Source organism: Lagenorhynchus albirostris, chromosome 2 (assembly GCF_949774975.1).
Source record: "Lagenorhynchus albirostris chromosome 2, mLagAlb1.1, whole genome shotgun sequence".
Lineage (NCBI taxonomy): Eukaryota > Metazoa > Chordata > Mammalia > Artiodactyla > Delphinidae > Lagenorhynchus > Lagenorhynchus albirostris.
The window spans coordinates 171557461-171582864 of record NC_083096.1 but is presented as its reverse complement, the minus strand read 5'-3'; the positions used below and the strand labels follow the sequence as shown (position 1 = coordinate 171582864).

Genomic DNA, 25404 nt, shown 5'->3' with positions numbered 1-25404 from the left:
CCGCGCAGCTCCGGGGCGGGGCGGGGCGGGGCGGGGCGGGGCGGGGTTTCTGGTCAGCTGATGAAGGCAGGAGCTGGAGAACCCAGAGGCCGGGCGGCGGGGAGGCTCTAGACTTGGTAAGCCGAATTTGAGGCTGGGGCTGCGGTTCGGGACTCTGGGCCTTCCCTGCTACATCTTTCCAACACCCTCCTCCAGCCCCTGGATGGTCCTGGGGCTACTGCCCCCACCTCGGGGCGCGAGATCTTGGAGCGAGGCTCTGGGCTGGGATTGGGAGGCCCTCGGCGGGGGCCCAGGGCCCCCTCCTCAAGGGCGACCAGCATGACCCCTCGGGCCGCTCTGACCTAGGGCCTGGGGTCTGGGTTCCTTTTTCACCTCTTGTTCCCGGCCGACGGGCCCCTGCGTTTCTGACGACTTTGTTTTCCCCAGGGCGGGCCAGAGGGGGGCTTCGCGGCGAATGAGCGCCGACCCCAGCGGCTGCCCTGTTATTATCCCCGCCAAACAGGCGGCCGGTGCTCGGCTGAGTCACTAGGAGGGAGTTGTGACCGAGGACCTGGAGGGCTGGAGTGGGTGGTAGCCCCAAGGCGGGATGCTTCTCCCCTCAGGTGCTCCCCAATTCTGCAGGGAGCCCAGATTGTCCCCTCCCACTCCATGCCTAGGACAGGTTTCCAAGTGTGTATGTACATGGGGAGTCTGTGTTTGGAAGTATGAGGACTGACGCAGTCTTGTCTTTTCAAGGCTTCCTGAAGCCTGCTGTTTGCCAGGAACCCTGTGGGGGGAGGGGAGAGAGCGCTAGACAGAACAGAATAATAGCCGTTCCCGGTTATTCTACTGAGGGTTTAACCTGTGCCAGGCACCATTCTAATCCCTCAGCCTGGATTCTCTCATTTAACTCTGCCGTTAGCCTAGCAGGTGGATACTTGCATCATCCCCTCGTTTTACAGGGTGGAACTCTGAGGCTCAGGCACTTGACCAAGAATTCATTACTAGTAGGCATTAGGCAGTTCGGTTCCAGAGTGCTTTCTCCTCAACCCTAGGCCATCCAGGCTCACAATTAGGTCTCCCATTCTCCCTTCCTTTCTTTGTTTCTCTCTCTCTCTGTCTCCCTTCCTACCTTCTTTTCCTTCCTTTCTCTCTCCCTCTCCCCCCCCTCCGTGTCTGTCTTGCTGTTTTTTGAACCTTTACTGTGCACCTGGTGTGTCCGGGGCCTAAGAATAAGTTTACAACTAGGGTGAAGGGACAGGAGTGGGCTTAAAGGGCAGCAGTGGCTGAGGAGTGTGATGAACATTCTTCGGGTTTGTGGAGGAGGGAGGGGAAGAGGGGACAGGTGTTTTCCCGCCAGCTCCTGTGAGGACCCTCTAAACTGAGATGGCAATTTAGAACTGGGTCTTAGTTTCTCTTTACTATGCCGTCTAGGATGAAAAGGCCCAGCCTAGGGGAAGAGATGGCATGGACAGAAGTCAGGAGACCTGGGAATGACCGTCTGAAGGCCTAGAGGGAGGGACAGGAGATGGGGGGAGGGCAGTTCTTGGAGTACCCTGGGGCTCAGTCTCAAGGCATTTGGACTTACCTGAGCAGCTTCAGTGGGGAGCAGCTCTGTGACTCAGCTTGGGATCTGGACGAGTTACGTGGCAGTGGCAGCAGATGCCATTTCCAGGGCTGCCTTTCTTTTCTTTTCTTTTTTAATATTTATTTATTTATTTGGCTGCATCAGGTCTTCGTTGCGGCATGTGGGCTCTAAGTTGTGGCATGCAGGATCTAGTTCCCTGATCAGGGATCGAACCCGGGCCCCTTGCATTGGGAGTGTGGAGTCTTAGCCACTGGACCACCAGGGAAGTCCCTCCGCCTTTCTTTTTTTTTTTGCGGTACGCGGGCCTCTCACTGCTGTGGCCTCTCCCGCTGCGGAGCACAGGCTCCGGACGCACAGGCCCAGCGGCCATGGCTCACGGGCCCAGCCGTTCTGCGGCATGTGGGATCTTCCCGGACCGGGGCACAAACCCGTGTCCTCTGCATTGGCAGGTGGACTTTCAACCACTGCGCCACCAGGGAAGCCCCCTCCGCCTTTCTTGAAGTGTGGTCGTGTGCACAGAATACATGTGGTCAGAATACGCTGGGGGAGCTTCTTAAACCCAAGGTCCTTGATCCCCAGCTCTGACACACTGATCCTGAATTTCAAACATGTGCCCTCCATGATAACAAGGCACCCCTGAATCAACTATATACTTCAATTAAAAAAAACAAAAACCACAAGGCACCCCTGTTGTGGTCCTTGTCACACCTACAGACCTGGTCAACCTTTGTTGCAACCCTGGTCATCCATTTGCTCAGTGCTGTTGGACTAGGAGGTGGGCCTGGTCTCAGAAGCCAGGCCTGGGCCCAGGCTGGCTTCCTACTTGGGTCAGAACCCACGGGTGACAGGCTCTGTGCACAGTGGCCCTCAGAGGAAAGTGTCTTCTGTTCAGGGCTCAGGCGTGTCTCAAAGTATGCTGAGCCCCGAGCTGCACATGGACCCCGTGCATGGACAGGGGACCACCTACCCAGGGCCCTGGGCCCTGGGCCCTATGAGCCATGGTACACCCCCCAAGACACCCATCCCTCCTTCACTGGGCGTGTGTCCACTTTCTTTCTTCCCTAGGCTGGTGAAGAGAGGAAGTGAGAGTGACCTCAGGGTGCTTGAGATACTGGTCTCTCATTCTTAGTCACTACCATTGTGTCAGGCCCTGGGCTAAGAGCTTTATGTGCATTTTATCTATACAACAACCCCAAGGAGTGAGCGTCATTATCCTCGTTTTATACACAGGCTCAGACTGTTACTTGCACAAGGCCACTCACCCTTATCTGTAGAATGAGGACAGTGTTCCCCTCACAGAGAAGTTAATGAGGATGGCAGTATACTACTGTGATGACCTGCCGTGGTGTGTTGAGGGTCTACAAGAGGAGGCTTGGGGAAGTGGTCCACTGGAGGGGTGGCTGGGGAACAAAAGGACTTGATTTGAAATGCCTGAGGCACCACAAAAACCCAGCTCCTACCTGGACTGCGTGGTAACCTGGGGTGGCCTTGAAGCTGCTGGTGGCAGGACGGCAGATAAATGGCTCCAACATCAGCTGTGCTGAAGGTCAAGGGGGGTGGTCACCAAGGTACAGGAAGAGACCTTCAGTCCCCCTTGCAGGGCCCCGGAGGGATTGCAGTGAACCAGGCAGGCAGTGACCTGGGGTGCCCTTGCCCCCAGCTCTGGGGCTCGCTGTTGAGTCATGTTAGAGCTGAGAGCCTAGAGCTTCCTAAGAAAAGCAGCTGACTCGCTTCCTTTCCCTGCCTGACGCTCCCAGGTTGCTGTGGCCTCAGCAGTTCCAAGGGTCCAGCCAGGGTGTCTCAGCCCATTCGGGCCAATGTAACAAAATACCATTTGTCTGGATGGCTTAGAAACAAACATTGATTTCTCACAGTTCTGGAGGCTGGGAAGTCCAAGTTCAGGGTGCTAGTAGATTCAGCGTCTGGCGAGGGTCCACTTCCTAGTTCATAGATGGCTGTCTTCTCGATATGTCCTCACCTGGCAGAAGGGGCGAGGGAGCTCTCTGGGGTCTTTTCTATAAGGGCACTAGTCCCATTCATGAGGGCTCTGCCTTCATGACCTAAATATTCCCCAAAGGCCCCACCTCAAAAATACCATCACATTGGGGGTTAGATTTCAACAGGACAGGAGGGACATAAACGTTTGGTCTATGGCATTGTCTGTGGGGCATTGCTTTACGAGGATCCTGGGTCTTTTGACACAAGCAGAAACTGAAGGTGGCTGGAGAGAGCCTCATCCCAGGTGAGGAAAGCCCCTCTGAGCGCAGTGAGAAAAGGGGAAGCCTGTCTTCTGGCTGCATGAGACCCTGGGCAGCCCTGCAGACCACAGGAAGGTGCCGCCGTTCCCAGGGGCAGAAGCATGGTGGCTGTGAGTGCCTCCTGCTTGGGTGGCCCTGGCAAGTCACCTCCCCGGGTCCACGCAGACATATCAGTAGCCCCCACTTCATAGAGTTGATGTGCAGCAAAATGCAGAAAGGCCTACATAAGGTGCTTAGCACAGAGCTGGTAAAGTGCTCAGCTATCAGGGGCTGTGATGATTCTGCCCAGCAACCCCACTTCCTCTTCCTCCTCTGGGACTGTCACACAGGCTGTGACTGCTCTAGGACACCAGATGGGGACTTCGCTGCCTGCCCCGCAACCAGCCAGCTCCTGGCTTTGTCAGCGGTGAGAATGGGGAGGTGGCTCCGGACTCTTTGCCAGCAGGCGTCCTACACACGCGAGCTGCCGGGAGAATGCGGCTTGAGCACTCCAAGCTTGAATCCCAGCCATGTGTGCAACTCACCTGCTCCTTCTTCACCGCTTGCCTCATCTGACCGATGTACTAGGGGACAGCCATACTTTTTTTTTTTTTTTGCTGAGTGGTGCAGCTTGTGAGATCTTAGTTCCCTGACCAGGGATTGAACCCAGGCCCAGCAGTAAAAGTGCTGAGTCCTAACCACTGGACCACCAGGGGATTCCCAGGACAGCCGTAGTTTAAATGAGAGGGTGTACTTAGTGGGCCTGGTCTCAGCAGACCCTCACAGCGTGATTTGCAAGAAGAAGAGATTGGAAACAATCAAAATGTTCAGGAGTTGGAACAAAGGTGGCATGGTTTGAGGGCTCAGTTCTCTACACTAGATTGATGGACTCATTGAACCCTCACAGCTGTATGGGGGAGGCACTGTTATCGCCCCGTCTTGCAGATGAGGAGACTGAGGCACAGCAAGGCTGAGTCACTTGCCCAAAGTCGAGGCGTTAACAGGCAGAATGGGGATTCGAACGCACCTGTCTCTGACCACACATCCAGTGCCCTCCCTGCATATGTGGTTACTTTGATCTCTGTATTGATCGTGTTCTCTGGTTCAGGGGCTCAGTCCATGCTGGGTGATAAGGCTGGAATGGGCTCAAAGTGGCGGGACCATGACTAGGACCCAGACCTCCCAAGGCTGAAGGCCCCTGTCTTGTTCCCTGTAGAGCTGTCGCCTGCCTCAGCACACCGGCTCCCTCCCTCCCTCCCTCCCTCCGAAGCCATGGTCTGGAGGAAGCTGGGCTCCAGCAACTTCTCCAGCTGCCCCAATGGCTCCAGCCAGTGGATATGGGACGTGTTTGGCGAGTGTGCCTGGGATGTCTGGGACAAGGCCAGCGTGGGCCTGGGCTTGATCTCCATTCTCTGCTTTGCTGCGTCCACCCTCCCGTGAGTAGCATCAGGGTGGTGGGGCCAGGGCTGGGTTGCACGGGTGGGGCAAGTGCTCCTGGGGCTGCACCGAAGAAGGGCTCGCTGGCTGGCGTTGGGCCTCTCCAGACTCAAGGCCAAGTGTGCTCCCTCTCCCACCCCCACTGACTGACTTCCAGCCCGCCCTGGAGGGCCCTACAGCGAACCTCACTCTAGGCCCCGCCTTGTGCTGGACCATGCTGACACACAGGTAATAATAATAACACCTGTTCAGTGAGTGCCCACTGTGTACCTAGCTTATTTCTAAGCACTTGACATGTCTTTACCCTATTTAATCCTCATAACCACCCTGTGAAATAGATGCAATCTGTATCGCTTCTTTACGAGGAAATAGAAACCCAGAGAGGTTAACTAACTTGCTGTGAATTGCACAGCTAGTCAGAGAGGAGGTGGAGGAGCGGGAGGGCTGGGGTGCATCGAACTTGGCCTTTGTTCTGTGACAGTCTGGTGGAGGACAAGCAGTGATTACAAAACAGCAGGGCCACTGCTGTGATTAGGGAACGTGGACACACTGTGACCTGGGCAAGTCCCTTCACTGCTCTGCGCCTCGGTTTTCTCATCTGTAAAATGGGAATGTTGTTCCCTACCTCACAGGGTTGCTATGAGGATGGCCTTTACACACCGTACGCTCAGTCCCATGGCTGGGCAGAGGGGGCGCCGAAGAGGAGAGGTGAGGTCAAAGAGGTCATCCAGGGCCCTGTAATGTAAGGGCATTCTCCACTGTTAGGAAATCTTATGCTGTTTCTCCTGAGGGAGAAAGATAACAGTTTAATTGAGAGATAATTCATATACCATTGAGTTAGCCCATTTAAATGTACAAGTCCAGGGTTTTGGTATATGCACAGAGTTGTGTAAGCATTGGCGCAATCAGTTTTAGAACATTTTTGTCACCCTAAAAAGAAACCCAGAAAGAAATGAGTCATTCCTCGTTTCCCTCTAAATCTCCCGGCCCCAACCACCAATCTGCTTTCTGTCTGTAGATTTGCCTATTTTGGACATTTCATATCAATGGATCATACAGTATGTGGCCTTCTGTGACTGGCTTCTTTCACTTAGCATAACATCTTCAAGGTTCATCCATGTCACACGTAGCTAGTGTCAATACTTCATTCTTTTTTTACATCCGAATAGTAGTTTTCGTTGCATGTGTATACCTTTTGTTTATTCATTCGTTCATTGATGGACATTTGGGTGGTTTCTACCTTTTGGCCAGTGTGATTAAGGCTGCTATGTATGTTCATGTACAAGTTTTAGTGGGGACGTGTGTGTTTACTTCTCTTGGGTATATACCTAAGGGGTGGAATTGCCGGGTCACATGGTAACTCTGTGTTTAATCTTTTGAGGAACTGCCAGACTGTTTTCCAAAGCGGTTGGACCATTTTATATTCCCACCAGCAGCGCATGAAGGTTCCAATTTCTCTAAATCCCCATCAATAATTGTTATTTTCTGTCTTTTTTATTATACCATCCTAGTGAGTGTGAAGTGGTATCTCATAGTTCTCATTTGTATTTCCTTGTTGGCTGGGGATATTAAGTAGCTTAATTGGCCAAATTATATTCTCTTTGGAAAAAGGTCTGTTTAGGTTCTTTGCCCATTTTTCAATTGGATTATTTGTCTTTTTGCTGTTGAGTTATGAGTTCTTTATATATTCTAGATATATTTTGCAAATATTTTCTCCCATTCAGTGGGTTGTCTTTTCACTTTCTCGATGGTGTCGCTTGAAGCACAAAAATTCAAAAATTTGTTGATGTCCAGTTTTTTTTTTTTTGGCCGCTCCGTGCAGCCTGTGGGATCTTAGTTCCCAGAGCAGGGATCGAACCTGAGCCCCCTGCATGGGAGCTCAGAGACTTAACCACTGGACCGCCAGGGAAGTCCCTTGATGATGTCCAATTTATGTGTTTTTTTCTTTTGTTACTTGTGCTTTTGCTATCCTGTCTAGAAAGGACAGCTTAATCCAGGTAACAAAGATTCACCCTTATCTTCTAAGAGTTTTATATAGATTTATCCAAGTCTGACACCAATTCTGATGTGTTTTTTTGCCACACCATCAAGCAATCAACTCAATTCTTACACTGTCTACACCTGAGACAGCCTCAGATCCCACAGGTTAGGGGCCCAGTCCTACAAGTCCCACAAGAGTGCTCCCTCCTCCCCACTTCTGAGACCAGTCACAGGTCCAGGTTGTCATTTGTGCTTCTGACCTCCAGGTGTAGATCGGAGATTCCTCCGACCCCTGCTCAGGTTTGATTAGTTTGCTAGAGCAGCTCACAGAACTCAGAGGCATGATTTTTATGGAGGCTTTATTGCACAGTCATTGGCCATTAGCAATTGGGCTCAATCTCGAGCCTCTCTCCTCCCCTGAGGTGGGTGAGGGGGGTGGGACAGGGGCCCCTGAGACCAAATGTCCCAACCTTCTAATCTTACTGTTGGTTCCCCTGGCAATGAGTCCTTATCCTCAGGTGACCTAAGGGCTTTCCAAAAGTCACCTTATTAACATTACAAAAGGCACCTTTTTTTCTCTCTTTCTCTCTCTCTCACCCCTTAGGACATTCTTAGGAGAGCTCTGTGCAGGGAACAGGGAAGAAGACCAAATATATGTATTTCTTATTGTAAATCACAGTATCACAGATTAGCTCTTACATGTAGAGCTTTGACTCAGCTTGGGTTGTATTTTGTATACGGTGTGAGGTAGGGATCCAACCTCGTTCTTTTGCATGTGGTACCCGGTTGTCCCAGTACCACGTGTTAAAAAGATTACCATTGGGAATTCCCTGGCAGTCCTATGGTTAGGACTCTGTGCTGTCACTGCTGAGGGCCCAGGTTCAATCCCTGGTTGGGGAACTAAGATCCCACAAGCCGTGCAGCGGCCAAAAAAAAAAAAAAAAAAAGACTACCCTTACCTCATCAAGTTGTCCCAACATGCTGCCTAGGGCTTGCCATTTTTACTGACTCACCTTGTCCCAGCTGCCCTACTAGATGTGGCAGAAGTAAGCAAAACCGACCCCATCCTTGCCTTTGTAGACCTTCTGTTAGGGAAGGAGAACTGGAGGGACGGGGGAGAGACTGGAGGCAGGGAGGCTGTGTAAGGCATGCAGCAAGCAATGATGTCTGGGGGATTGGATAGGTGGCCCTTAGCAGGCAAAGCAGACAGGTCTGGGTGATGGGTGGAGGCCAAGGGAGAGAGACTCCCCACCTTGGGGTGAGAGCTCCCCCAGAAGCACGAGGAGCTGGTGCAGCTGGCTGAGGCCTCCCCTTTCCACCAGGGCATAGTGCCAGCCCTGCCGGAGCCTGGCTGATTAACCAGGGAGGGGGTGTCGAGGTCTGGGAGGAGCCCCAGGTGACGGCAGGGAGGGCAGCCACCTTCCTGCTTCTCCTTAGGACTCGGCCTTTCCTGAGTATGACAAAATCACTTTCCCTGAACTTTATGGAGCCTCTTCAAGTCACAGTATCCTGGAAGGGCAGGGCCGCGGGGTAAACCTTAAGGGCCTCTCCAGGCCAGCCCCGTGCTGGGCACGGTCCCTTCCCTCAGGAAGCTTGAGTCCAGGAGGAACTGACCAATGCTGGCAGAGCTCCCTTCTAGGAAGGCCCTGAGGAGGAACTGATATTTCCTGAAAGATACAGAGGAGGGACTGGGTGAGCCATCTGCTGAGGCAGAGTTTGGAGGAAGAGAAGGCAGTCCTGGTGAAGAGGTGGTGGGGGTCGGAGTGTCCCCTGTCGGAGGAGGGAGTTGGAAACAAGGAACACAGGCTTGGGTGGGAGACCTAAAGAGCTGGGGGCGGGGTCAGCAGGAGATGGAGGTGGAAGGATGACCGTGAAGAACCAGGGCCAGGCCTAGCTTTCCTAGCTTCTGTCTTGGGTGGAAGGTGGGGTGAGGTGCTGTTTAGTTACCTTTTACTAATTTAAATACATGCAGATGATTAAAGAGAAATGTAAGCAGCAGATGGCCGTTGTGGAACGACTCAGAGCAAGCCTGGAACCTCAGGGTCTGAGTGTGAATCCTGCTTCCCTGACTTTTCCATCCGCAAAGAGGCCCATCGAGACTTGTCCCCATGGCGTTGTAATCAGAGCTCTGGGAGCCACAGCCCCAGGCTGCTCTGTTGCCCTTTGAAGATAACAGGCCCGTATTATCATCCATCTCCCCTGGAGATAGGGCATCGCCCAGGCCTCGGCTGTAGGGCAACCACCATCCGCCTTCCTTCCAAACACCAACCCCCCTCCCGCTCCTCCATAGAAGAGAGAACCCAGGGTCCCTGTGAAGTGGTTCTCAGGGTCTGACACAAAACATCAGGGCCCTGTAAAGGCCCCAGGTCCCCACCGAGAGACTGCTGTGGAGGAGAATCTATCATGCAGTGGCCCTCTCTGGAAAGATGCATGTCCCATAGAGCTCCTGGCTTGGAAGGGATCCCCTGGTAAGAATCCCCAAAGGGCAAAGAAAGGCCCATGAGGATCCCAGCTGCGGGAAGGATCAGCTCCCAGGCGACCCCCTGTGCAGACGCCGCCCCGGCCCCGCTATTCCGTGTTGGCTCTTCCCATGTTTACCCTCCACGCGGTATCACAGCCGTCGGCCCCTGAGCACACGTCTCCCTCCTCCGCCACAGCCAGTACATCAAGGCCTGCAAGATGGGCAACATGGACCAGGCCCTGTCCCTGTGGTTCCTCCTGGGCTGGATCGGCGGAGACTCCTGCAATCTCATTGGCTCCTTCCTTGCTGACCAGCTGCCCCTGCAGGTGGGCTGGTCCCCGGGCTGGGTGGGCTGCCAGGGACAGTCTGCAGAGGCTTCCATCTTGCGAGGGCCCCATGCTATAGAGAGAGCCCTCTGCCTGCCGCACAGTGTGACAGTGGGCTGTGGGCCTCGGTTCCCCCATCTACAAAATGAGCACATCAAACCACAGGATGGCTGGGGTCTTTGACCTCTGAGGTGCTGAGATCCTGACTGAGCTTTCAGGGCATGGGGCCCTGGAGGAGGAAGGTTTTCCTTTGGGAGGCCCAGGTGCTATCATTCTTCTGTGGCTGGGTGGAGCTGGGACTCAAAATCAGGACTCTATTGTCTTCCCAAGGGGGCTGTAAATCGCCCCTGTATCAGGCCAAATGGTAGCCTCCACTTAACCTCTGAGTCCCATTTTGTCCTGCCTGGACATGCTAGCCATGTCTGCCCAGGCGGGCACCTGCCAGGCCCTTGCCTACCTGCTTTCTAGCTCTGCCAGGTGGGAACTGTGATCCCCTCCTTTCCAGATGAGCAAACAGAAGCTCCAGGAGGTGAAGCAACTTGCTCAGGGTCACCCAGCTGGGATGGGGCAGAGCTGCCCGGGTGCTGGGGTGTGGTCCCTGAGCCGGGGACTGCAGCCAGCGCCCTGGGCCCCCTCTTCTCTTGCAGACCTACACAGCCGTGTATTACGTCTTAGCCGATGTGCTGATGCTGTCGCTGTACTTTCATTACAAGTTTAAGAAACGCCCCTCTCTGTGTGAGTACGGGGATCCCTGAGGGCAGCCAGGAGGCCTGGAAGCTTGGGAGGAGGAAGGTTTCCCATTGCTGGTGATAAACCAAACCTCCAAAAGGCTTCCTCGGGGGCTTCCCTGGTGGCGCAGTGGTTGAGAGTCCACCTGCCGATGCAGGGGACACAGGTTCGTGCCCCGGTCCGGGAAGATCCCACATGCCGCGGAGCGGCTGGGCCCGTGAGCCATGGCCGCTGAGCCTGCGCGTCCGGAGCCTGTGCTCCGCAGCGGGAGAGGCCACAGCAGTGAGAGGCCCGCGTGCCGCAAAAAAAAAAAAAAAAAAAAAAAAAAAAAAAAAAAGGCTTCCTCGGGGCCTTATCTGAAAGCTGGGGCCCTGATCACCTGATGAGCCGAGATAGAGGGCAGTGAGCACATCCGGGCAGGACCACAGGGAGTCCCCTTCCCTTAAGTTCTCTCATTCAGCAAACATGGCTTCAGCTGCTTCTCAGTGCCGGGCCCTGGGCTTGGAGCTGAGGAAACAAGGACATGGCACACAGGATTCAGAAGGGGCAGATCCAGGGCTGTACAAGAAATGATCCAGGCACCTGGGGGTGGGGCTGTCTCAGCATTTCCACGCTCCATAATTCCCTTCCTGCCCCCACTGCCCTCATCAGTTTACCTTTACAACCTTAGGAGAAGGGTACTCTCATTATACCCATTCTACAGATGAGGACTAAAAGCTCAGAGAGGTTAGGTCACTTGCCCAAGGTCACACAGCCACTGAGGGACAAGGCCAGGACTCAAAGCCCAGTCTGTCTGCTGCCACTCAGATCCCTAATCTCAGCTTCCCTCCTGCCTCATGTCCAGGGTCTTCCCCCATCAATTCTGTGCTGTTGTTCATCTTGGGGGTGGCGTGTACCGCCCCACTGCTGAGCAGCGCTGGCTTGGTGGCTGCCCCCAGGGAGGTCTTCCGGGGGCGGATGCTCTTGTCTGTGGAGCCGGGCAATAAGGTGAGGTGTGGGCACGCGAGAGTAGAGCAGGGTGGGGGTCTGGCTCACCCCGAGGGCCCGCCCCTGCATGACCACGAGGTCAGGGGAATTGCCCTCGAGGAGGGAGTTGGGGCTCTCAGTCTGCACGCCAGCCCCTGCTGAGCACTGAGCTCCACTCTGCCCTCTCAGCCCTTCACGCAGCAGGAAATCATTGGCTTCGTAATCGGCTCCGTGTCCAGCATGCTGTACCTGCTCTCCCGGCTGCCTCAGATCCGCACCAATGTGAGCCGTGGGCAGGGGCACTGGGGCCACGGGAAGAGGAGCCGGCTGGCAGCTCGGGCCCCTGGGTTAGGGAGTAGCAGCAGGTCTGGTCCACACTCACTGTTGGCTTGGGTGACTGAATCCACTTCTCCAAGCCTCAGTTTCTGCCTCTGGAAATGGGCATGAGATGCCTGCTATCCAGGGGTACATGTGACCTGCATGTGTCCCGGGGAGGTCGGAGGTCAGGTGAGAGCGAGGGGCTGAGAGCAGAGGAGAAGGTGGGGAACCAGAGATGGGGGAGCCTTGCTGGGCAGTGAGTCAGCGTAGGGCTGGGGAGCAGGCACCTTGGGGCGAGCAGGGTGGGGCAGCCCTAGTCTCTTGCGACCTGGGCAGGGTGGCCCGGGAGATGACGTTGGAATGGGGATGAGGAGTCAGGCCCTGGAAAGGGCTGATCTGGGCAGCAGGCCCGTGTCAGACACTGGTCACACCGTGTGCAGTCTGCTCGGAGCATGTGCGTTGTGACAGGGCAGACGGACACATGGACAGTTACAGTCCAGAGAGACAAGAGGCCCATTTGAGGTCTCTGACCCTACACCCCTCGCTTCCAGTTCCTGCGGAAGTCGACACAGGGGATCTCCTACTCGCTGTTCGCCTTGGTGATGCTGGGGAACACGCTGTACGGGCTAAGTGTGCTGCTCAAAAACCCCGAAGTGGGCCAGAGCGAGGGCAGCTATGTGCTGCACCACCTGCCCTGGCTCGTGGGCAGCCTGGGCGTCCTGCTGCTCGACACCATCGTATCCTTTAGGGTGTGAGGGTGGGTGGGGTCGGGGGGGCCACAGCAGCCTCTGCCTGCACGTGGCTTCAGCATCCATCCATCCATCCATCCTTCCTTCCATCCATCCATCCATCCATCCTTCTATCCATCCTTCCATCCATCCATCCTTCCATCCATCCATCCATCCATCCTTCCATCCTTCTATCCATCCTTCCATCCATCCATCCTTCCATCCTTCCATCCTTCCATCCATCCTTCCATCCATCCATCCTTCTGTCCATCCATCTGTCCGGCCATCCATCCATCCATCCGTACATCCAAGAGCCAAACCTCCCATGTGCTGGGCACCCCTCCAGGTACCGGATCTATTTATGAGTAAGAACAGAATGGTCCTTCCTTCAAGAAGCTCACAGTTCAGTGGGGAGGCAGACAGGATACGCGTAATCATAAATAATTACTTCATTGTGGTGCTACTGAGTAGCACAGAGAAAAACTGCAAGAGTGTGTGACCAGGGGCCTGTCTGTCCTGGTTTAGAGGCTCAGCAGAGGCCTCCACTAGTGCCATTGAAACTGTGCCCTGAAGGAGAAGTTAGGCACAGGAGAGGGAGGGATGTTCCTGGCACAGCTTGTGCAGAGGGTCTGGGGAACAGGGCATAAATCAGCCCATCCAGGCAGAAGGAAGGAAAGCTGCAATGTGGAGACACACACACGTGAATTAGAGATGGAAAAACTTGAGTTCAAGTCCTGGCTCCCCGGTGTCCTGTGTGACACAGAGCAAACCGTTAGCCTCTCTGTGCTTCCATGTCTTCATCTTGCTGTCTCACCAAGGTCATGGGGCAATTACATAAGCTAAGGTGTCTGGAAATACCCAGCAGCGGACCCCGCACACAGTGAGTGCTCGGTAAATGTTTGTTTGCTGGATGGCTGAGCAGGGCATTATTTGCATCTCCTTTGGGAGGAGGTAAACGGGGCCCTTGCTTCGACGTTTACGGAGTTCCTGGTGGGTGCAATGAGAGATGAAGAAAGTTAAGCTCTAGTGCCCCAAAATGGCCCCTGCCGCTTGCTGAAACCCCCAGGATGCTGTAGGGTGAGAGGAGGGCAAGATCCTGGGGCTGGGGTCACGGGAGGCTGCCTGGAGAGGATGACCCAAGCGCTGGACTTGGCAGATAAATGGGGTTTGGCCGGTTGAGGGGTGGGAAGGCAGCAAGAGCAGAGGCCAGGAGGCCATGGCTGACCCTGCCCACCTGGCCGAGTTGCAGGGAGGGAAGAGGGCAGCAGTTCTGGATGGGGCCACAGGCCACCCTGGGGCAGGTCCAATGCAGGCTGTGCTCCATTTGGCCTTGACGTTGACTCCTTCGGATCTCCATACAGTTCCTGATATACAGGGATGCCGCCACCTCATCAGAGCGCCAGCCACTCCTCCCCAGCTGAGCAGGACCCAGACGCAGGCCAAGCCCAGGGTGACAGGGACCTGCAGATGCCACACTCAGGAAGGGAGAAGTACGGGCAGTGACGGTGCTGCTGACCCTGGGCTGGGCCGTGGAGGAAGCTGGGGGTGCCTAGAACTCCCGGCCTGACCGCCTACCCCCAACACCTCCGAAACCTCGTGAGCTGACCCTTCCGGAGCCCTGACTGACGGACTCTTCCAGGAGCAGGTCAGCCCCCAGGGCCAGCCCACCCCGCCTTGGGATTCACCCCCAGGGTCTGAGGCAACTGTCCCTGGAGCCTGAAGGGAGGGCCTGCAGCCGAGACCTGGCCTCTCAGAAGACAGTGCAGCTGCCCCTCGGCTCACCTACCTCATTCTGCCTGCTTCCCCCACCCAACCGCCTGGGGAGGAGCCCGGCTCAGCCTGGTGCACCCTGGACTGCACCGTCGACTGCAGATGGCCTAGTGAACGGTGCTCCCTGTGAGGCCCGTCCTGGTGCTCCTTTCCCGGTGCCGGGCTCTGCGCTGCTCTGGGGCACAGTGATGGATGGCGATCGGGGTCCCACCTCCAGGCCCCAGGTGGGGGCCTAAGGGGTCAGGATGTGGGAGAGCCGGGCCAGAGGGGACTGTGTCTGCTGGCCCGCCCCTGCCCAGCCTCTGGGGCCTCCAGTTTCTTCAACCTGCTTCTCTGTGACAGGCTCCACACCTGGTGGTGGGGACACAGCAGTGAGAAAGACGCTCCTCCAACAGGATCCCTGCTCCACGGTGCTCAGCAAGAAGCGGAATAGTTAAGGTTCAGACTTTGGTTCTGCATCTCAACTTCTCTGTGCCACAGTTACCTCATCTGTGCAATGGGATGACAGTATTACCACTTTATATGTCCTTCTAGGGATTAAATAAAATGGTGTGCTTATGGATGTTAGCCCTGAAGTCTGGCGTGCAGAAGGAGCTCATTGAAGGTTAGCTTTGATCATTTTCAGTTGGAGGAGAAGGACAACCAGATCTCCCTGGAAATCAGGGAGACCTTCCTGGAAGAGGTGACATGGCAGAAGGACAGTCAGAAGATAAATGGGGAAGGTGCCAGTGTTGCAGGCGGGAAGGGTGGGGAGGAGGGCAGGGCTTAGCCCCGAGCTCTAGTTCCTGTGCCCCAACTTTAGTTTGCCTCCCAGACCCCAACCTGAGTCCACTTTCTTCTTGGCCACAACCCCATGCATGCCTGAGGACGGAGGGGCCAGCTCCCCTCCCTGCTGGCCTGCTGTCTCACCTCCCCCCCCCCCGCCCCGCTCCCCCCCACAGCCGGTCCCAGGAGCCATCAGGGTGGGTGGTGCCAGGTGCGGCTAAGGCTGGTAGGGAGGAGCTGGGGCTCAGCGTGAGCCTCTCTGTTAGAATCTTCCTCTTCCAACCGTGGGGAAAGGAAGGAGCCCGGCCACAGGGCTGTAGCCTCGGCCGCGAGGGGACGCCTGCCCCGGTTTGGTGCCAAGCGCAGCTCTCCTCTCCACCCTGGCCCACGCTGTGCTGGGCGTCTGGGATGGGGGTGAACCAGCTCTGGTCCCTGCCCTCAAGGAGGGGAGATGGGTGCCGGGCCCTAGAGGGAAGGACTGTAACCAGAAGGTACAAAGTGCCATAGGAATGAGGCGACTCAACCTGGGAAGGCTTCGTGGAGGAGTGGCCCGGGAGTGGAATCTTGAGAGAGAGGGAAGGGTGTGTGCAAAGGCCTGGAGATGGGAGTCAGGGCTGCTCCCAAGGTGGGGCTGGAGTGAGGACAGGATGGTGGGGGCAGGGCCAGCCACCAGCGCTCACAGCAGGTGACCTGGTTTGGTTGGGGGAAGAGGAGGAGGGAATGGGAGTCTGGGGAGGCCAGGGAGGGGGGCGCCTCTGAGGTTCAGTTGGGCAGTGGGGCGAGTGGGGTGCAGCGCCTCAGCCCTGTCCTGGGCGGGCCTGCAGAACCCTGGGTGTCACCTGGCCTGCAGCTGTTTATTGAGCACTTGCTGTGTGCGGGGCGGGGCTGGGCTGTACCCTCGCTCAGTCCCCACAACCCCCACTGCGGTAGGTGGCGCAGGTGCAGTCATCACAGCCACATGACAGATGGGAAAACAGGCTCTGAGGACCTAAGCAGCTTCCCCAAGGCCCCCCAGCTACGAGTAGCAGCTGTTCTATCCACATGAGGTCCCTCAGCTGCGGGGGCCATCCCACACCCGGCCCTCGGAGTCCCATCCCTGCCTCCGCCCTTGGCGGGGGGTCCAGGGCTTCAGGCTGGGTGCCGTCCAGCCTCACCCTTGTCCTCGGGGGCGGCGCAACCCTGCTGTGCTCAGGCCCCCTCCCCACTGTTCTGAATGGTGCCTCCCACCCCCAGGGCCCACGCCCGCCCCAGCTGGCTCAGTGCCCTTTGCAGCCAGGATCTGGTGCCCTCCCGGCCTGAGGACCTGGGGGCTCAGCTTGGCAGTGTGAACCCAGGTGTGGGCCTGGGCTCGAGCTGGGTGGGGAAGAAAGAACGAGCTGTCACAGCCCCTGCCCTGGTGGGGGTGATGGGGTGATGGCTCTTGCTGGCAGGCGCCACCCAGTCTGCCGAGAGCTGTGGCTCCTTCCTCCTCATGGAAGCCCCAGTCCGATGGGGGAGACACCGGCACGCCCTGCCTGATGGAGGACGTCGTGGCAGTGGGTAAACGGGACAGGTGCAAGCCTGTCGTGCCGGGTGAAGGCTCATCAGCGTGTCCACCGTACTGGGACCCTCCCCGTGTTCCTCCCAAAGAGCGGAAGGGCCAGTGTGACCATCAGTCAATTCCACTGTCCGGACTGGGCCATGCTTACCGGCTGGTGGGGTCCCTGAGGTGCAAGGTCCTGGGTGGACTGCCTTTCTCCCCTGGCTGCAGGCAAGCGTTGGTAGGGCCTTCACCTCTAGGTGTGGCCTGAAGGGATGAGAACCTTCCTCCCGCCTGAAGTGTGGACCTAGCATTTTGGTTTCAGGCCCAGGCTCTGCACTTACCAGTTGCCCTGGTAACTGGTCCAGGAGGATTTCTCCCTCGGGACCCACACGGGGAGCAGGAGGCTGGGCCAGCCACCCCCAAAGATCCCTGCCTTGGCGGCTTTACATGTCAGCTATTTTTAGTTTTTTTTTTATTTTTTAGTTAATTTATTTATTTGGCTGTGTTGGGTCTTTGTTGCTGCACGTGGGCTTTTCTCTAGTTGCGGTGAACGGGGGCTGTTCTTCGTTGTGGTGCGTGGGCTTCTCATTGTGGTGGCCTCTCTTGTTGAAGAGCACGGGCTCTGGGTGTGTGGGCTTCAGTAGTTGTGGCACGTGGGCTCAGCAGTTGTGACTCGCGGGCTCTAGAGCACAGGCTCAGTAGTTGTGGCGCACAGGCTTAGTTGCTCCGCGGCACGTGGGATCTTCCTGGACCAGGGCTTGAACCCGTGTCCCCTGCATTGGCAGGCGGATTCCTAACCACTGTGCCACCAGGGAAGTCCCTTAGCTATTTTTTTTTTTAATTTTAATTTTATTGGAGTATAGTTGGTTTACAATGTTGTGTTAGTTTCAGGGGTACAGCAAAGTGATTGTTATGCATGTACATTCTTTTTTTAGATTCTTTTCTCATATAGATCATCACAGAACACTGAATAGAGTTCCCTGTGTTATACAGTAGGTCCTTGTTGGTTATCTGTCTTATGTATAGTAGTATGCGTATGTTCACCCCAAGCTCCTGATTTATTCCTCCCCTTTGGTAACTGTTAAGTTTGTTTTCGATATCTTTGTCTGTTTTGTAAGTAAGTTCATTTGCATCTTTTTAAAAGTTAGATTCCACATATGAGTGATAGCATATGGTATTTGTCTACGTGTTAGCTATTGAATGAGATGCCGTCTATGAAAATGCCTGGGGCACCCCAAACCTCAAGGTGGGGGGCAGGCAGGTGGCATCTACAAAGAAGGACTAGCCCACAGACCCATCCTCAGTGCCCGGCCCCAGGCCCTCCCAGCCCAGGGTCCCCTTGGTTACTTAGCGAACCTGGGATTTTTTTTTTTTTTGCCACTCATGGCATGTGTGATCTTAGTTCCAGGCCGCATAGCCCAGTGGGAGCAGGCTGTCTGCCTCTGCTTGTTCTGAGGCTTCAGAGCAAAGGCCGCCCCCAGGCCCAGTGACTGGCTCAGCAGATGCTGGACACAGGTGCCCTTTTTCTTCCAGCCTCTTTAGGGCTCACTGGTTCCCAGGAGCAGAAGCCCACTTGCTAAGCAAGCAGCAGAGGCTCTTGGCCGGCTGTGGGCTCACAGGAGGGAAGGTTAAGAGGTGAGCCATCGGTGTCTGGAAGGACAGGACAGGCACTACAGCTCCGGGAATCATTCCTGGTGGGAATGAAATGGCACTGTTTCAGCATCAGTCTCTCCAGAGAGAGCATCGTAACTGGCCTATTGTGGGTCACCCGGTGGGGATGAGGGAACGCCATGGCCACACTGCACCGAGGCTGCGGGGAGGGGGTGGCACCAGAGAAGCAAGAGGGGCCGTGAACAGGTCCACAAGGCCTACGCCACCCCTCGGGCGGGTAGGGTCCCACAGAGCAGGGAAAGGACCAGCTGGGAGGTGGCCCCGAGCCAGGGGCACACACTCCTCTTCTGCCACTTGGGTCCGGCTGCCCCTCACTGAGGAAACCCGGTCTCAGGGCCCAGTGTCCCTAAGCTCACTGGCCTGACTTAGCAGCAAAAGACAGCAGTGATGGCTCTTCCAGTGATGGAAGATCAGGCCTGGCATACATCACAGTCACCATTTCTGGCTTCCAATTGTTATTTTGGTCACGTGATCGAACACCTGCTAAACATGAACTCATTTATCTGTGCCAAGCACTCTACCACGAGGATGTCATTTCCATTGGAGAAGGGCTCTGGGTCCACTGACAGAGCTCCGGCCTTCACCTGTCCGCCTCCCTCATCTTCTCCACCTGAAGGTCCTTGAAAGGAACTGCACGCAGGTGTCTCTCCTGTTCCCCGTCTCTATCTCAGTGGTACTCTGCACTCAGTAAAGATGTGCCCCATCTGGGAACTTTCTCATCAGACCATGCAGAGAGGAGCTGGGCCCAAGGATTCGGGGACAGGCGTGTCAGGGACCCAGGACTTCAAACCAGAGGGGCTTCGCCGGGGTGTGGGCCCTACTGCCCTGCCAAGCTGCCCTGGTGCCAGCCGGGAGAGCACGGACTACAGCTCAGAGGGACCTTGGGCACGTTAACCCCAACCTGTTTGCCCACGTCACCCAGGGCTGTGAAGATGGCGTGGGACGAGTGTGGACATGCCTGCGCAGAGCAGGTGTTTGCTGAAATGAAAGGGGAGGTGGGGGAGAGCCCCCATCCCATCACACCTGATGATGGGATGGCCCCAGCTGTTCAGGACAGGTGGGGCAGGGTCTGCGCGGAGCGGGGGCCCAGAGAAGCCGCTGGAGATCTGCAAGGACCCCCTGCTCGCTCACCACGTGGGCCCCACGCCCCCACTGGGGTCAGCCCTCCCAGCCGAGCTCACATGCTTGGACAGCAAGGCAGGCAAGAAAGAACACAAGGCCAGTGCTAACTGCATCCCAGTTTCTTTTTATTTATTTTTTTGTTCTTTTTTTCCTTTTTTTTTTTTTAAGTATGGAAGCTCAAGTATAAGATGTAGATTTTTTTTTAAGCTTTACAAAAAAACAAAATAAAACAAAAACTCCTTTTGCATTCCATAAAAATTGACAGAAAAGCACCTGGCCAGAAGAGCAGGACGGTCCGCAGGTCCCCGCCCCCCACCGTGTGGTCTCCGCGGGACAGGGGCCAGGCGTGCGGGACGACGCTGAGGGCCACCTCTCCTTTCTCCCAGAGCTGTCCCCTGTCCCCGCCAACCCCCAACCCCAAGCAACTCCCAAACACACGTGGAATCAGATTTCCAGTTTTTCTTCTATCTTTCACACACCACAGTTATTTCATAAAATTTTTTTGTTTTACATTTTTTACACCAATGTAACAAAAGGGTGGGAGGGAAGGGAGGCAGACAGACAGTGTATTTTATGCCTATAAATGGGTGGTGGTGGAGAGACGGGGGGGGGCCGGGGCAAACAGAAAACATGGTTTCTATGGAAATACTGAGTTTTGATAGCAAAATGTGGTGGGAAGTAGGCCTCAGAGACAAGAAGGGTGTTTATAGGGTTTATTCTCAGGGAGAGATGGCGCTGTGCAGTGGTGATGCAAGTTGTTGTGTGACCTGGGGCGGGGAGGGAAGGGACGAGGGAGGGAGCAGAAAACGAGTTTCTAAGAAAGGAATCTAGTGAGCGCACGGCAGCGTGTCCGGTTAGTTGGGAAGAAGAGGCTTAACACTGCTGCTTTCTCTTCAAAGCCTCCACCAGGTCGTTCTTAAGAGCTTCTTGTTTTGATTTGTCTGCAAAAGTCTGCACAGACCTGTCCGGGGAGAAGAATTGTCATTAGCAGGCTGAACAGGAAGAGTGCAGCGGCGAGGGGCCGAGGGCTGCCCTGCCGGTGCGTCCAGGGCGAGGGGCCGGGTCACTGGGCTGGGTGCCCCCTTCCCCATCCTCTGGGAGTGCGAGCTGCAAGCTGTGCGGAGGGGGCAGAGGGGCCCAGAGCCCGAGGCCGGCCCCGCGGGGGAGGCCACGGCCCACCTCTGCACCAGGCTGGGCATGACCTGGACTCTGGGGCACAGATCCCAATGTCAGCCTGAATCAGAAGTGGGCCTCCAAGCACGCCACAGCAGAGACCGTCTGTGCTTCAGCCCAGCTGTGGACTCAGGCCAGAGGCCGAGAGATAAGGACCCCGTTACAAAGCACGGGGTGCAGGGCTGGCCACCCGGCGAGCATTAGGAACCGGCACCTCGGACGTCTGAGCCCACTGCCTGGGCAGCACCTGCGGGCAGGCACTTTTAGGCTTCGGCTGCAAGGCACCATCAGCTGTTAACTTGGCCAAGAAAATCCCTCAGCCTGAACTTCAAGAGGCAGGAGGGGACAGGTAAGTGGCCCTGGGTCGCTGCTGTCAAATCCTGAATTTGTGGGGAAATGTTCACGGGAGTGCACTTACGCACAGGTTAGACTGAGCGAACGACAGCTAACCTTTGTAGAGGTTGTACAGTTTACGGAGTGCTTCTCAGGCACACTTCACTCTCACAAGCATTCTGGAGGGGTCTGAGCATTATTCCCAATTTACAGATGAGGAAACTGAGGCTCAGAGAAATGCTCCTGGCAATGACCTTAATGATCACTTTGTCAGATTTCCTCCATGTGTGGGTTAACCAGGAACTTACTAAACTATTTATAAACTTCCTAACAGTTTCAAAGCAGTGGAAAGAAAGAGTGGAAGGCTACCTTGCAGGAATGCTGTGGAGCCACGGGAATGTCACGCTTGACACGCACTGGCCGTGAAACAGAATGGGAAGGAGAGACCCAAAAATAATCCCCCCCCCACCGAATATGGGTGAAATGCAATGAAGCAGGACCCAGGAGCATCCCACGTGGAATTCTGGCTACTGAGTCCTGGAAACGTCATGGGAAGTGCCCTCGAGATGGTAAAGGAGGAGGCAGAGACGAGGCTTTGAAAGAGTCTATGCGCAGCTACAAAAATTCCCACGAGAAACGCTGACACTTTTGGTTGATGCCGCTGAATACACTTTCCGGAGTGTTTGCTCTGCTCTGCTCTGCGACGGCCAAAGGGAGGGTCAGGCACCGGCCCTGGTGGCCCTCGGGCTGCAAACCTCAGCCAGCCCACCACGGGCTTCTGGAAAGCTCCCAGTGGGAGGCTAACTTGCCCAGCGGGAGGATGCGGTGGGCGGAGTGGTGGCTCCCACGGCACCCCGGCCTGACTGGGGGCTGGCTCTTCTGGGAAGGGGCACGCCAGGCCTGGGCTGCACCCAGCCCCCCGCTACCCCCCAAAGGAGAAATTTCCAGAGTTAGAACCAGGTAAGGAACAGGAGGTCAGGCTTGGAACGGCTGGAGGTGCAAGGAGCAGGACCCTCGTTTAGGGAAAGGAGCTCGGGAAGGTCACTGCCAAGCAGCTCGGAACCAATGCCTGGAGGTGGGAAGGAGGGCCTGTCCTGGACAGAAGGTGCCAGGCTGCCCACTGCTGCAGGGGATCTATGTCAGAAAGCCTCCAGTGGGTGGCCACAGGACTAGCCGAGGTGAGGGATCCAGAAGATTCTAGACCCACCCTAAAAGCTGAGGGGCTGGAGAGGAAACTGCACCATATGGAACGCCTTAAAAGGGGCTTTCTTAATGCTCTGATGGGAGTGCAACGGTCCGAGCATGAGGCTGGAGGCTGACAGACGCCCCAGGCCTGATGCTGGTACACACACACACACACCAGACTGTGCTGCGGTCCCACGGCTGCAGAAGAGCCGCTCCGCCTGGTTGCACAGGCGCCCCACCTCTGTCCCCCCCACTGGGCCTCTTCCGGGTCAGGGTCTCCGAGTCCAGCCCCTGGGCCTGGGAAGAAGCCCCTAAGCCCAGGCCCTACAGCCCTGCCCAGCTGGGTTTCCAAACGCCTCTTATTAAAACCAGTTTCCCTGCTCCTCTTCGGGGATGCTGACTGCTTTCACACATCTGTATCTGTCACTAGCTCAAGTCATGGTCCTTGGCCATCGTCTACAGCCAGACTGCTGCCCCTCCCTCGGCGTAAGGCATTTAGGAGGACAGCTGCAGCTCGCCAGGGGCAGAGGGTTACGCCGGTGCCGGCGGCTCCAGTGGCACCCGGTCTTGGGGGTACCAGGCCCGGCCTGGGGGTTACAGCCGCACTCTGTTCCGTCCTCAGACTCAGGGCGATACACCGCCCCCTTTTAGGTCGGCTAGCCCCAGTCAATCTCCCACAGAGAAGGGGCTCATCTGGCTTCTGGGATCCTTGGTGGACAGCTGGCGAAGCCCCGGCTGCACACACAGCAGAGAGGCCGCCAAAGCCACCGGCCAAGCGGGAGGCCACTGGGAGCGGCGCAGGCGAGCGGCTCCTGCCGGAGAGGCGACGGTGATGCCCGGCGATGCCCGGCCTGCTCAGGGGCAGAAGCCCAGACGGCCCGCCCTCACACGCGGCCCCGCCCAGAGTGCAAAGCACACACACCGCACACGTGATTCAGGTCCGTGTAACGCGGGGCGGGGTGAGTGTGCTCGTTAAGGGGGCTGCTCCCAGCCGGGCGGACACGGGGTTAGTGGTGTTTAAGGGTCCGGCGGGGCCCGGCGGCTGGTGAGTCCTGTTTAGTGGGGCGGCGCTCAGGCCTCTCAGGCAGGGTACCTGGAGCGGCTTAATTATCAGGCTGGATGTGGATCTGGCGCTGCGTCAGCACTTGGGAAAGCTCCCTCTGCAGCTGCAGGAACTTGGGGTTGTCGGGGATAACGTCAACAGATCTACAGAGAGTGTGCAGAGGTGAGTGCAGCGGCAGGGGGAGGACGAGACCCAGGAGCACGAGGGGCGACAGCTGAGAGGACGTGCTGGGCACACACAGGCAGAGAGAGGCCGCTGCCGCTCGGGGCCGTGGTGGGGAGGCTCTGCCGCGGGGCTCCTGCGGGCGGCGGTCGCGGCTTTCAGGGGCTCAGGCCACACCCCGCAGGCTCTCCGCGGCCTTCTCCGATTTGTCAGCCAACGCCCGGGGACCCTGCAGGCCAGGCGGCTGTGTGGCTGGCTCAGGGGCCCCAGGCTCAACAGCCAGAGGACAGCAATGCTCTGGGGGTGGAATAAAACCCACACTGGGGGCCAGAACACGTTCCCCACAGGCAGGGAGGAAATCAGAAAGATGATGAGTCCAAAGTGGGCCCCATCTTTTAAAACCCTATGAGTGAAAGACTAAAACATCTGTCTCCTGGACAGATTCACAAACCAGAGCTGCTTCCTGCCCACAGTGGGGGATTACAGGAAACCACGGGCAGAGCGTTAGCCCCTGGACCCGCGTGGTGGTGTAGGGCCGCACACCGGCCTCCATCCCACCCCCTCCCTTCGGCAGCCCTGCTCCTGGACGGCCGGAGGGCCACTGGGAGTCATCCCTGGTCGAAGGTCACACGGCTCTGGCTGACAGAGGCTGCATGAGATCCCGGCCTCCCGACTCCAAGGCCAGTCTCGCTTCACAGCGGCCTCCACTACCCGCCCCCCTAAAGGGGCTCTGGCCTCCTACCCTGCCCACCATGACCTTGAGGACCCAGCGAGCCCCTGAGCCCCCTTTGGCCTTCACTGGGGCCGACGCTGAAGAACCGAGGGCACAAGACGTGGGGGAGGGGCAGCCAACAGCCCTGAGAGGACCCCAGGGTGGCGGGTCCCTCTCCGGAAAGCAGCAGGTCGGGGGGCTCTTTCTGTGGGACTCTCTGCTGCCCTGGAAACCAGCCAACCAGAGGCCGGTGGTGTCATGCCCTCCTGCGTCTTAGGGTCTGATCTGGAGGTATCCTCAGGCCCAGGAGCCAAAGGGGCCGGGCAGATTCTTTAGGTGGGACTCAGCCTGAGGGACCGAGAGGTGACTCCAGGGACAAGGGCACCGATGCTGTTAAGGTGAATGGGCCCCAGGAAACAGAAATGGTGCAAGTCTACTCTGATTCCCACATCTATCCTGAGTACACACTCTGTATGCCGGGCTCTACCCTTGCAAAACCTGCATTAACAACCCTATAAGGAGGATAGATACCTCAGCCCTGGTTTACAAAGGAGGAAACAGAGGCCCAAGGCCATAGAGCTCTTAAGCAGTGACCTAGGATTCAAATCCACATCTTTTTGGTTCCAAAGCCCGTGCTTTGGGGTACATTACCTTAGCCCATTAACGATGTCCTTTGTTTTTCCAAAGTAGATCTCATTCAGCGTACTTCTGATTTTATTTTCCATGTCCTGGAAAAGGAGGCCGGTGAGACTGACGGGAATGCCCTCCCTCCTCCCGCCCACGCCCCTGCAGTCCCCGCTGTGACCGCAGGGTGGAGGCACGTGAGTGTGTGCCCTGAGCGCCTCCCCATCCTGGCGCCCAGGACGCCAGTACCAAGTCCCGGTGTCCCAGGCTGACCCTCACTGGGAGCTGGCCCACCCCACTCAACCACCCGCTAGCCCGCCCCCCAGCTCTGTGAACAACCCCGTGCAGCTGGAGAGCACCCCTTCTTCCAGGTGGCGTGGGGAAGGGGGAGCTGAGGTGTAGCTCAAGTCCCCCTCCAGAGCCCACTGCTGTTCCCGGGATCTGCTTCCCGTCTGAGCTCAGGTCTCCGCTCGCACCCACTGGACGGGGGGAGACAGGACTTAGGGCCTCCCGAGCTGAGTCTTCAGGGTGCATGTGTTTGGGGGACAGTAAA

At 56.7% G+C, this 25404-nt stretch overlaps 2 protein-coding genes, 1 long non-coding RNA gene and 1 other non-coding gene across 7 annotated transcripts in view; 2 read left to right on the top strand and 2 right to left on the bottom strand.

Moving 5' to 3' along the window:
* Window positions 1–45: 45 nt before the first annotated feature.
* SLC66A1 (solute carrier family 66 member 1) lies at window positions 46–14316 on the top strand. Of its 2 annotated transcripts, none has more exons than XM_060141258.1 (8): window positions 46–116; window positions 5021–5240; window positions 9879–10008; window positions 10656–10743; window positions 11582–11724; window positions 11893–11985; window positions 12573–12758; window positions 14099–14316. In XM_060141258.1, exons 2-8 carry the CDS (start codon window positions 5077–5079, stop codon window positions 14168–14170), a joined length of 876 nt encoding a protein of 291 aa, XP_059997241.1. In that variant the 5' UTR covers window positions 46–116; window positions 5021–5076; the 3' UTR covers window positions 14171–14316. The 2 variants fall into 2 exon arrangements, with proteins under 2 accessions (XP_059997241.1, XP_059997239.1); XM_060141256.1 differs by having other exon boundaries at window positions 12573–12770; window positions 14111–14316.
* Window positions 4450–4521, bottom strand: TRNAK-UUU (transfer RNA lysine (anticodon UUU)). The gene has a single exon. It is a non-coding gene; the product is annotated as a tRNA-Lys (tRNA).
* A 5387-nt stretch (window positions 14317–19703) lies between the features above and the next one.
* The window catches only part of CAPZB (capping actin protein of muscle Z-line subunit beta), a 136217-nt gene continuing 130516 nt past the window's right edge, over window positions 19704–25404 (bottom strand). For 2 of the 3 annotated variants that reach the window (XM_060141261.1, XM_060141259.1), the window contains exons 8-10: window positions 24879–24955; window positions 23384–23496; window positions 19704–20560 (exon numbers count right to left, since the gene is read on the bottom strand). In XM_060141261.1, coding sequence (XP_059997244.1) covers window positions 23394–23496; window positions 24879–24955 — 180 coding nt within the window. In that variant the 3' untranslated portion in view covers window positions 19704–20560; window positions 23384–23393. The remainder of the gene's footprint in view (window positions 20561–23383; window positions 23497–24878; window positions 24956–25404) is intronic. The other variant, XM_060141260.1, reaches the window with a different exon arrangement.
* LOC132515171 (uncharacterized) lies at window positions 20408–22673 on the top strand. The gene is made up of 2 exons (XR_009539078.1): window positions 20408–21121; window positions 21440–22673. It is a non-coding gene; the product is annotated as an uncharacterized LOC132515171 (long non-coding RNA).